General features: G+C 44.5%; 1 protein-coding gene across 3 annotated transcripts in view; it reads left to right on the top strand.

Annotated features, from left to right (window-relative positions):
• ADARB2 (adenosine deaminase RNA specific B2 (inactive)) overlaps positions 1 to 11,828 on the top strand; it is a 305,595-nt gene extending 293,767 nt beyond the window's left edge. For all 3 annotated transcript variants that reach the window (XM_038130039.1, XM_038130040.1, XM_038130041.1), the window contains exons 8-10: positions 1,368 to 1,549; positions 6,610 to 6,788; positions 8,427 to 11,828. In XM_038130039.1, coding sequence (XP_037985967.1) covers positions 1,368 to 1,549; positions 6,610 to 6,788; positions 8,427 to 8,603 — 538 coding nt within the window. In that variant the 3' untranslated portion in view covers positions 8,604 to 11,828. The remainder of the gene's footprint in view (positions 1 to 1,367; positions 1,550 to 6,609; positions 6,789 to 8,426) is intronic.
• The last annotated feature ends 679 nt before the right edge of the window (positions 11,829 to 12,507 follow it).

The raw sequence follows: 12,507 nt of genomic DNA, 5'->3' as shown, positions 1-12,507 counted from the left end.
GAAATATAATGACTCCTTATTAATCATGAAAAGAGACATACAGTACAGAGGCACTGCAATAATTGCACTAACGGTTGAGAAATGTTAATTAATGAAAAGAACAATGATGTAAGAAATTAGCACCATAATGCTTACTGCTGATGGAAATTCTGCTTTAAACACATTATTTAGCATGGCAGCCACTGGATGATGCCTTACAGAGCAGACACCTCATAGCCTTTCCTTCGGCAGCTACCGAGTTCCAAATATTGCCGGTGTTTTGGGTTTTAATGAGCCAAAATATACTCTCCAAACTGCATTTTCTAAGCATTTTCAGTTTGAACTCCTGAACTCAAAACTACTCAGACAGACTGACAGTGTTAAACTTATGTAAAAATATTATCCAAGTGTAAGAGAGACTGTTAGCTTTTGTGTGGTGGGAAGCAACTTCTTAAATGAGCTGAGCTAAATAGGTTTGCCAAGAAGATAACTGCATCATGACTTCTTTCCCCTTCTTAATTTTTCCACTCATTAACCAATTAGCTGTCCCCCGAAGAATTTAGAGGCAAGCAGGCTGTCATATTTGTGCCTAGCTTGATGTAAAAATTCATAAGCTATTAAAATGCAGAAATGTTCTGGCAACTACTCCACCAACAGTAGCATGGAAGTCTCAGTCATCAACAGGTGGAAGGTCCCAAGGTTCCCACCATCACTCTGCTGCACCTTTAAGGCAGCAACAGGGTGAGGTGTATCCCTCACTCTGAGCACTTCCAAGAAGGTCGGGCTATCAATTGCAAATAAATTTCCTGAAAGTCCAAATCTTCTCTTCTTTTTCCTATTCAGGACCAGGATTTAATTCTCATGGATGTCTTCATATCTTTATGGTCATTTGTACAAAGAAATGTCAGCCTAAGAGACATTCAAAGATTTTGGGGGAATTTTGGCCACCTAAGTCATTAGCGTAGCTGTATGACATGCAGATGGTACTTAAGCAGCAAATAAAATAACAAAAGCTCTCATTTTGACTCTACCATTGCGAGTGAAACACTATAGATGCAAGAAAAAAAATAAAATTCTGCTAGAGACATGCTAAAGAAACATCCATTAAACACAAAATACTTTCAGAAAGAAAACCTTTTGATAAGAAGCTTCTGTTTTCAGCAATACAAGATGGAAATACATCCCTTAAGTGAATAGCACCAGAGTCATCTCAAATAGTCCTGGAGGGGCAATCAGCCCATGGGTGTATAATAACCCAACAGTGCTTTCACTGGAACAAAGCATCATCACTCTAACCCGTGTACTGGCATTTGCTGATTTTCCCAGGGTAGCTCCAGTATGGCCATTCCTCCATCCATGTGTTTTATTGCTTGTGAAATTTTTTTCAGGTGGAACATCCTTGGGCTCCAAGGCGCCCTGCTCAGCTCCTTCATCGAACCCATGTACTTGCACAGCATCATTGTGGGAAGCCTGTACCACACTGGCCACCTCTCCCGGGTGATGAGCCATAGGATAGAAGACATTGGTCAGCTGCCAGCTTCCTACCGGCGCAATCAGCTGCTTCTCAGTGGTAAGCAAATGCCTGCCTGCAAGACAAATAACCCCCCCTCCCATCTCTAGTCATGCTGCTGACCAACAGGAATGCCTTTTCTTTGCATTAACTCACACCCTTTTTTTTTCCTGAAGAATATGAATTTGTAGAATGAAGAAACCAAGGTGTTTAAATCCTCTTTCATTAGCAGTGGCCACAAAAAAAGGATCATTAATTTTTTTTTCACAAACAAACAAGCTGACTAGGAAAACAACCACTGTACATTGAACACTCAGAGTGGAAAAAAAAAAAAAGTATGACTAAGTAAAACATTTCTGAAAACCAGGAAGGAAGATTTCAGTAAATATTAGGTTTAACTGTCTTCAGGTCCTCATGAGGCATGTGAATACTAAGAGACACCAGTTCCGCACCAGATTAGATCCTTATTTTAATCTTTGGTAATTGTTCTTTGGGAGGATTCCCGAGACATTAATATGATGTCAGTGTCACAGAGCTGGGAGGTCAGAACATTTTAGTGGAGTACCCATTACCTTTCGAAGTCCTCTAGGTTCCTCAGTAAGGAGAGTTCTGGTTTATGCCTTATCTATTTCATGGGGTTTTTTTTTTTTAATATGTCCTTGTGACAAAATTTATTTGGCTGAGGCAGAAGTGATAGTTTAGCCACTGGGGAAATTCTCAGGTTCTGTGTGGCTTAGTACATCTGGCAAGTGTAATGTGCGTGCATGTGTTGTGAGGTGAACAGGTCAAAAGGCTTATTCTTTTCTGAACTGCTTATCTCCACTTTTTAACTCTTCAGTGCAGCTGGACAAAAACTGCAATCGAGTGAGTAGGAAGCTGTGATCCACACTCTCCCTCCAGTCAATGTCCCCACCTGTTCCTCCTGCCCTGGTCCAACATGGGCGTGGCTCAGCCTCCTCTTCCTTCCCACACGACATTGTGGTAGGGAGGAAAGAACTCACAGTTGGCCAGGACATATCTCCCCATTTCCCAAATCTGGCTGTTGTTTTGACAACACAGCCCCATCTGCCAAAGCCACGGCATCTCCCACTGGGAAAGCAGATCTCATCCTGTGCCAGCCCGAGCACACTGTAAGTGCACCCATACATTAACATCAAAGGCACACACAATCTCCCTGTGTCTGCAGGATGTACATGGAAACCCACTTCAACTGTTGAAGGATTGAAAACACAAAAAGGGATTTTATAAGAATTCTCACCACAGAACAGCTATTGCTTTGCTGGGTCGGCCTTGCAGACTAAAAGCAATGGGTCATACTTGGCCAGACTGTGTGTGTATGTATGTCCAAGAGTCGTTGCAGAGATCTCAAGGAAATAAGAAATGCATCAGAGTGGGCCTTGTGTCACTTTAAATATCTGCATGTTTCTGGGCCATCTTCCTCCTTTCCAGAGACTTCTGTTTGGAAAAGCATTTTCTTTGTTCTTTGGTTGTGTTTGTGGGTTTTCCTCAGCCCAGGAGAAGCAGTGGGAGGAATCTGTCCCTCTCTCCATTGTTTTTGTCTCTAACACCCTTATTTGTAATCTTCCCTCCCCCAACAAATCCCAGGGAGGCAATGCTGATTAAAACTTACGTTGCTGAGGCTTATGCCACAATTCTTTTTCCTGGGAAACTCTGTCAGCAGCATATCCAGTGACTAAGGAGATGGGCACCTAGGAAAAGCTTCTCAAAATGCATTAGATAGAGACCAGACCTACACAGTCTCAGCCAAGCAACTCTACCTCCCACTCTTGTCTTGGGCATCAGACCAGCCCAGGACTGCAGGAGTCCTTAAAGTACAAGGGTGTCAGTTATTTTACCACTTGATCATTGTGGTACAAACATTCCAATGGAGAGGAGAGTCATGGTGTGTGGTGAGGTATACTGAGATTAACTCCTGGGCTCCACTGAAAAATAATCAGTGAGGTTTCTGCTCAGTTTTCTGCCAGTCCCAGCCAGATGGAACTACACTCTTCCACTGAGATTACTCTTGGGTGTAATTTTTAGAAGAAATGCCTTTTTTATATCCTGTCCTCTTAAGATTGAGGCAGTTTTAAAGGGTATCCTGATGGGTTATGAGGTTTTGCTGGGAGAGAGAGGAGAAAGAGGACAGATTTCAGTTCACACTCCACAGTACTCAAATTCATATTATTTGTACAAAGACTTTTCTTTTTCTTTCAAATCTGTCTTCTGTTGTACTCTTTGTTATGTGGGTTTTAAGAAGGATGTTTTACATAGAGGAGAGAAAGTAACCTAGGTTATTTGAGTGTTACTATCTAAATAAATCAAAACAATTATTTGTCAAAAGAAAAATATGGAAGAAATTTTTTTGAATTATAAAAATATCAACAGAGAATATGTCCATGCTCTATATTTGTCTGTTATGACTCTTGTGTTTTTTTCTTTAAAACTTCTTCTTTTGCATTCAGAAAAGAATGTGAAAACATCTTCTATTTACCTAAATACATCTACTTAGCTATGATAGCTGGGAAGAAAAGCACGAAAGCCAAAGGAGCCCAGAGGGATTTCCAGGCACTGGGACCAGCCTGGGCTACTCTCCCAGCCCCCATCTGATGGGCACCCACAACCTGCTCTCCCCTCTGTGCAGCCTTTCCTTCTCTTCCTCTAGTCAGGGATTTCACAACATTTTCATTTATTTAGTGTCCTGTGGCAACTTTGCATAGCAGGGTGTTTGCTATCATGCTTTTTGGCACTCAAATCCTCTAAGCTTTTGGGTGCTATCTTGACAGGGAGTGGTGCACAGTGTCAAACAGCTGATTTTGATCTGTTTGCATCTTGTTCTGTGTAGAGACGCTCGAGCAGCGCTGCAGAGCTATCTGATTCTCAAGCTCTCAGCTTAAATCCTGTTGCCTAGGTGAACTGGAGTTTTAGATGCAGACTGATCTGTTATCTCTGGGGGGAAAAAATTGAAAGAGGTATTAATACGACATGAATGTGTTTACAAATCCTGGGTGAGGTTATGACTTAGCTGTAATTCTCTTCTACACACAGTAGCGAGTTCAGTCCCAGTGACTGAGATGATTTCTGCAGTTCCAGCTTTGTCATAGATACAAAGTGAGTTTGCCATATAATTTTTTTCCTTCCAAAGGCCACCTTTCTCTCTCTCTGTGCTAAGTTCCATTTGGCTCTAGAAGCTCCCTCCCAGGCGAGAGGGGACAGGGGAGAGAGGGGGCATGTCCCTCAGTGGCATTGCTTCTCATGATGCTGAGAGACAGGATGCAGCAGCTGCCTGCAGAGGCAGCAGCCCGGCCAGACAGACCCTGCACAGCCCTCCACTTCTCCCGAGGTGTCTTTCAGGAGCTTTCCAAGCTCAACACATTCAGTGATGGGTGCAGCATTCCCACCAGCTCCCTTCTCCTCCCATTATGCCTCAGACCAGCAGATGCTCGTGGCATGCATCTGTTTTGAAAATGAGATCCTGGGCAAGAAGGGCACTTTGGAAAGGAGGGGCTTTGATCTCTTTTCTTTAATCTCCTTCTCTCTGAACAGAGATGTCCGTACTTCTCACTTTCTGCAAAAGTTCTTTAAAACTCTCTCAGCAGAAAATGCTGGGACCTCTCCCTGCTGCCCTCCACCCAGCAGCAATGGAAGCAGTGCAAACCATGAGCTGTTGCTGGAGCTGCTGCAGGCAGGAGCTGCCATTTGGAAACACAGACCCAGTCCTGGCACTGGCCTCTGCTGGGGTGGCTGTGCCAGGCAGCTCCTGCCCACCAGCACAGTCCCCACCTGCTGCTCACCACAGTGGCTTTTGTGGTCCAGGTCTGCAGGCTAGTGGCCCACACAGCAAATTAGCAGAGAGGGGCACAACTGGATCCAGACACATTATCCAAGGTCCATGTTTTCAAAAATATATTCAAAGTGCTTTGGGTCACTCTGAGTTTTCCAGTCTTGGAAGCTCCCACTGTTGATTCTTTGCTGCAAGAGCACTAATGAGCAGGGCAAGGCAGAGCTCACTTGTTTGCATTTGTGCTTTGCTGAAAAATAAGCCAACCTCTTTCTTTACTCCTCTTATTTTCTTGCAAAGACTAATCCTCGCCCGGTTTCAGGTACAAGAAATGAACAGGCCACAGGAGTCATGGAAAGGCTGAGCTGGACTAAATAGTTAAAAAGAGACAAAAATTTACCTGATTAAAAATAGCTCATGTACACACCCATACCTGACCTTGTGGCCCTGGTCTGCATTTAGAGCCAAGGAGATCTCACCCATGAAGGCATTGGCTCAGTCCTGGACTCAGATGTCCAAAATTGGCCATGTGAATGACACTAAGGTCATGCAGTCATCCCAGGTGACTGTAAACATCATTAATGCAGCTGTCTGAAATTACATATTATGCATTCCACTTAAAGATATCCCAGATATCACCATTAGGACACAACCTAGCTGTGGAAGAAATTGGTGCTTGAGTACAGGGTTTGAATCTGGCAGGCAGACACAAGGTGGGGAGCAAGAGCATACTGTGCAGGTCTGTGATGTCTACAAGGTCATTATTAACTCAGATCTAATAATATCTCTCTCTGTGATAATGAAGTGTATTGTTTTGCATTTTCTTATCCCCTGAGGTCTAGACATCCCCTCACAGCAAAGACCCCAGGAGCTAATAGCAGATAAATATGCAGGACTGTGGGAAGCTCACCTGAAAGAACTCATGGCCAAAGCACTTAGTTCCTTGTAAAAACCTGTTATCCCTTTAAAACCTTTGTGAAAGATTTCCCTCAGCAACCATCACACTGCTGTCAACAGCTCACACTCCAATCCAAAGGCTTTCCTTGGGCTAATGGAAGGTTTGCCTGCGAGGTGGAAAAAAATCTATAGGAATTGCTAAGTTATGTCTCTCCAAGGCACTTGGTCTGGTAACATTTAACCAATGGTGACAAGAGCACGTGCAGTGCACGATGCCAGCGCTTCACTGGGGGTGTCTCCTGTGCCACAACAACCCAGGAGCAGCCTCCGAGAGAGCATGGAGCCTCTCTTGAGCACTTTCTTGCTCATTGAGCACTCATTCTCTTGAGCACTCTGAGCACTCTCGTGAGCACTGGAGCTTACTGGTGTCCCTCTCCTGCAGGGGTGAGCCACGCTGACGCTCGGCAGCCCGGGAAATCTCCCGGCTTCAGCGTGAACTGGGTCGTGGGGAGCGCGGAGCTGGAGGTGATCAACGCCACCACGGGCAAGCGGAGCTGCGGGGGCCCCTCGCGGCTCTGCAAGCACATGTTCTTCACTCGCTGGGCTAAGCTGCACGGCAAGGTGGGTCTGGGCACTGACAGGCTGCTAGTAGCTGTCCAGCAGCACGTGGAGAGGGAGAGAAGATGGAGACAAGAAAAAAAATTATTTTATTAAGTGCCAAAACCTCTTTCCTGTTGGGAAATGAGTGGAAACAAACAAGACAGAGTGATGGAGGGGAGGGAAGTCTGAGACAATTCCACCCACAAAGTCAATAGGGAAGGCAAAGGAGCCTGCAGGGCGGGCAGGTTTGAGCACAAGCCCAAAGGGATTGTTCTGCTCTGCAGGACACACAGGGGAAGGAGGCTGGTGGCACTCATTGCATTCCAGGCAGTGGCATGGTCTGTCCTAGCAGTGACCCTGAGCCTTGTGGGGAGCAGAAGAGACCAACTGGTCCTTGTGCCCAGGGCTTGGTCACAGTGTGACACAGGTCCCAGCCTATTTCCTGCACAGCAGGTAGGAAGAAGCACTCCTGCCACCCCCAGAACAGAGGGTTCCTCACAGGAACAAACCTGGGGCCATGGCTGGAGCTATGGCTGGGAGAGCTGGGTTGCTTCTGGCTCACACCAGGGATTAGGTTGCAGTGAGCAGGAGAGAGAAACTCGTGGCTGAGCAGGGCACTTTGCCCTTGACAAAACAAGGATTTGATAAAGTCATCACTCTCTACCTCTGGGGAACAAAGGGAACAAAGAGGCAGCCAGAGAGAAGCCACTGCTGCCAGGCCAGCTTGTGGCCCACTGACACCCAGGCTGGCAATGTCACCCTCCCTTGCTGACTGGGCCAGTACATCTCCAGCCAGTACAGCCCCACAGAGTGCTGGCACACAGACAAGGAACAGCTCATTACAGGCTGCATATTCACCTTCTCCTTTAATCTGCCTCTCAGCATCTCTCCTGTATAGAGACAAAGACAATCAGGTTCATCAGGCTTGCCTTGAGGGTGCCTTTCCCTACAGGTTTGGCACGGTAGAGACTTGGGCAGGTCAGAGGAGTTTGTTTAGTCCTTCTGCAGAGCAAAGGGTGCTCCCTCCTGCATGTCCTTCCAGGGGCACTGCACATGTGATATTGCTGTGGGTAGCTCCAGCGTTCCAACAGAGCACTCAGTTTTCCTACACCAGCACAAACCCTGATGCCTGATTTCTGCCCTGTCCTGGAAATGTTTCACAGCATTCCCTACAACAACAGAATACAGAGGGGAAATGGGAGAGTGTGGAAGGCAGCCCTTCTTTTTCTGTGTCTGGGCATTACTTGGAAGCACTGAGCTGCTCCACTTCCCAGGCTAAATTTTCTTTAAAGGAGCACATGCCTTAAAGACCTCCAGAAAGGATTTCTTTCAGTTTTGTCCATAAAAATCATCTTAACTGAGAAGTAGCATTCTGCCTTTGTAGAAGACACCAAGACCAACACTTGTTACTGTCTATGCCCACTCCAAGGCAGAGCTGTTCACCCCTTTCCTGCTCACAGTGTCTCAAAACTATGTCACCAGCATTTATTGCTTCCCTGGCTTTCTGGTTGTTAAACCAAAAGCAAACACACAAAGCACAGTGATTGCTTATGAAATGTAGACAGAAAGATTATGCAGCTACTGAAGCCTCCTGTTTCTTTGGCTCACAGGTTGGGTTTTCTATTTTTTTTTTTCCCTTCCCTGATTTTTGTTCTGCAGCTGAGCACACGAGTACCAAGCCATGGAGAGATGCCATCAGTGTACAGCGAGGCAAAGCTGGTGGCTCAGACGTACCAGTCTGTTAAGCAGCAGCTGTTTAAAGCATTTCAGAAAGCTGGCCTGGGCACCTGGGTGAAGAAACCCCCAGAGCAAGATCAGTTCCTACTAACTGTGTAAATCACTCCCCACCTTTTCTACACGACTGGATCAAACCAACTGAAGAGAAGGCAAGGCAGGACGAATGAGCAGAGAGAATTGAAGCAGTCTGAGATTTAATAGCAACCTCCATGGGAATATTTGCTTTTAATCCTGTATTGGAAATACATAAGTAGAAATGTGTCTGATGCACTGAACTCAACTTTAGAAAACTGCTTTTTCATTATCCCTTCCCAAGAATGTACCTGCCCAAATTATAATGCCACCCCCACCAAGATTCTGCTTTTTATTGTTTATTGCTGTTGGTTATTACTGATTTGAGGTGTTAGTGGGCCACCTGTCTGATCCAAAATAAACCTTTGTTTTCTCTCACACAATCAAGTGCAAAAGTCATCACTGAATAATGGAAAATAGTGAGCAAAGATGAAAGTACCCCAGGCACACAGCATGACAGCAGGTCTCAGAGCATCCATAATCATCCACTAAAAAAGGTTCCTAACCTCTATGCAAAAATCATCCTGTAAACTGCCTAAATCTGTGAAAAAAAATTTGGACCTCAAAGAAATGCAGCATTTTTAAACTGATTTTTCCACTGGTGGCTCTGAGCACAAAGCCAGGCATCAGGATGCCCTTGGTTTTTACACTTACTCCCTCTGACACCTTGGACAAACCACTTCACAACAAATCTTCAACTCTAGTCACAATTTGCATGCTGCAAATTTTACTTGTCTGGCCCAGTTAATCTCACATGCCTTTCACACACCAGCCAGGATGTAGATCCTTGTCAAGGGGGTGAGTCCCCCCTGTGCTGCCTGCAGGGGTGCACAGCTCTGCAGGGGCTGCCAGTGAGGAGCAGTGTGTCCATGCTCCTGGCTCTGGACCTTCAGGAAGATACCTAAAGTCAGGCAGGCTGCAGCAGGACCCAGAGCCTCAGATCTGCAATCTCCTTATGACCCAGAGCTCTGAATTAAGTGGGTGTGAGCTCCGGATGCTCCATGCATCTGAGCAATCACCAGGTTGGGTACCCACAGGTAAGACATCCCCAAACAAGAGAGCACATTTGTTGCTTGGGTCTTCCCTGCCTCAGTTTCTCCACTTGCCAAATGGGGATAAAAATAAATGCTTCACATCTAAGGAACTTGGCAGGATCAAAATGCTCTGGTCATATGCAACAGTGTAAACAGAGTTTGGCACTCCTGCAGTGAGTTTTACCTCTCCACACAGCCCAATTGACATAAGCACAGCAGAGGCAGCCACAGGTTTGGGTAAGGTCTTACTCAATGCATGAGCCTTCAGATTCTAGCTCTGTGTAAATGCCAAGTGTTATTATTACTCTTCATGCTCATCTGCAACCTGAAAAGCAGATGGGGTTTTTCACTTTGGAGACAAGTATCACCCAACATTTAAATATTTTCTTCATATCTGGGCTGGGTCTCATACGTATACCCCCATCTTTGAACCCTCCCAAACCTCATCAGAATGCAGAAGACACTGTCATGGGAGAACTGAGCTTTGATAGTCCTACTGCAAACCCAACCTTCAAACGCCCCGCACATTTCTCTAAGTTCCTGGGTTTTTAGATGACAGGATTTGCAGGTATATAACTACTGTTTTCTTTTTATTCCTGTGATTGTCTTTAAATCTGTATATAACATGCTGCTACTGATTTGTGATAATTGTCTTGGTATTTTCTCAGAACTGTCAAGCTGAGTTACTTTTCAAACAACACAAGGCTCATATTTTTCCATGTAATTTCCTTTACACGGGAAACTGTTCCTATCAATAAAGATAGATGCTCTTTGTATAGGGTTTATCATGTTTGGAGAGCCATATACAGTAAATACATTGTTTATTGATGCCCACAATAGAATAGCTACAGTATTTTGATGAGATTTTATTTTTAGATTATAAACTACAAGATGTATCTATAGTGTCTTGTATAAAAACAATTGTGATAAACTAGAATTTTTAAATTAGGTAAAACAAAGCTCTCCCCTCCCAGAAACCTTTTCAACAAAATAATACATTCCATATTAACTACCAAAAATATTTTAAAAAATATCCTTAGAGTAGAAATAGCTTAAAAAAATAAAAAAAAATTAAAAAAAGAAAAAGGCAACCAAAAACTGAGTCTTTTCAATAATGGAAACACTTTGTGGTAACCACTTTGTCAATACTTTGACCACTTTGACAGCTCTTCTGATTAACATTTGAATACTTTTGGCTTCCTGGCTTCCTTGAATACCTTCTGGAGCTTCCAGGTACCTGCACATGGTCCTGTCCTCTAACACAGCTGTTGCTGCAGACCTCCAGTGTGATTTGGGCAGCAGATGTGCCCAAGGGGCAGCGGGCAGGGGCCAGCCCACGGCTGGAGCTGTGGGAAAGGCTGCAGGGGACAGTGGTGGCCCCCGGGGCTTTGGCTGCTCCCACTGGGAAGATAAACCACAGGGCAGCCAGAGAGGAAGACAAGGTTTCTCATGCAGAGATCCACAGGGCAGGGGGGAGCATGTCTTCTGCTTTTCCTCTCTGAGTTAGTCCTTGTCTAGCACACGTGAGACCTCAGTGGCTCTTCCTTACAGCTCCCTGCCCTCACCCATCCTCCTCCAGCCATGGCATGATTTCAACCCAACTGATGCATTATAATTCCACCAGGCTGGTGTTGCAGCTACTGTGACAACAAAGCACCATGCCTGGTTATTTTTAAGGACAGAAAAAAGCGTGGCAGGATGAAATGATCCTTTGTTGCAGGAAATACATAAATGCAACCCTGGGTTCAGCTGCCAAAATGAGTTTAGTAGTGGGAACAAAACTGAGTCCCCACTGCAAGTGGGCATCAGCTGATCTGAGTGGAGTTGCACCTGCTGGCACTAGGGTTGAATATGACCTTAAATATCTACTTCTTCTCATTATGTGCAACAACAGTGTGATGGGACCCCATCCCAGAAGCACACGACCTACACACAGCATTTCCTGAAGCAAAGGAAAAATTGCTCAGTAGTAATTCTTTAGTGAAGATTCTGTACATAACATGCATGAGTGAATGGCAATACTGTACTAATGGATGTACATTTGTAATATTTGTAAAAAAAAAAAAGAAACAAAAAAGATGACAAAAGAAAATAAATCTGAATTTACATATGTGAATTTGCTGCTAAGTTCTGTAAATTGCACTTCAGTGATACCTGATAAGTGAATGTTTCTGTTAAGTGAATAAAATGCCAAGTAAAATTGTTCTTTTACTGTTTATTGACCATTTTTCACTATGACTTAGCAATCAATTGGAATGTGGTCCAGAATGCTAGTATGTATTTTCACACACACCTACTGTAGATCTACAGGTATCTTCTTGTTCAGTTTGGATGTGATGCACTGGGGGAACTGCACATTTGTGTTGAGAGAGGGATATGCCTGCTCAGGTAGATAAAGCCATAAAATTTTCCTGGAAGAAGAGTGACCTGGATACCTGTCTAATTTGATCCTTACAGGTTACTCTCAAAGATCTTTCTCAATAAAATTTAATACATTTTTTCAAACCCACATTGCATGGGACTTGCTGCACAAAGCTTCTTAAGAAAACGGAAATGATGAACAAAAGGTCACAACATCTCTGCAGATTTCTCCTTCATTTATGGAGTGGCTTTGGGTTGTTCTTTCTTCAAACAATCAGTGTTCAGCCACAGCAGTCTAAACTCACACTGAGCCCAAACAACACCATCCCCACAAATGTTTAACCTCAAGATGATTCCCTTTTGCCAGTCCTTATAGAGATCACTGGTGTTACCAAAACATCCAAAGCTTTTCAGCAGCCATTGTGAAAATATGAATACACCAACAGCAAACATTTTCAAGAAAGAGTTTTCCTGTCCATCTCCCTGTGAAGATGTGATTCCAAGATGAAACTGAGCCTGACAGCTCACAGGGAGCC

The sequence above is a fragment of the Motacilla alba genome, chromosome 2 (genome assembly GCF_015832195.1).
Source record: "Motacilla alba alba isolate MOTALB_02 chromosome 2, Motacilla_alba_V1.0_pri, whole genome shotgun sequence".
In the NCBI taxonomy this organism is placed as follows: Eukaryota; Metazoa; Chordata; class Aves; order Passeriformes; family Motacillidae; genus Motacilla; species Motacilla alba.
Note: the sequence above shows the minus strand (reverse complement) of the source record. Positions and strands in the feature narration are given on the sequence as shown.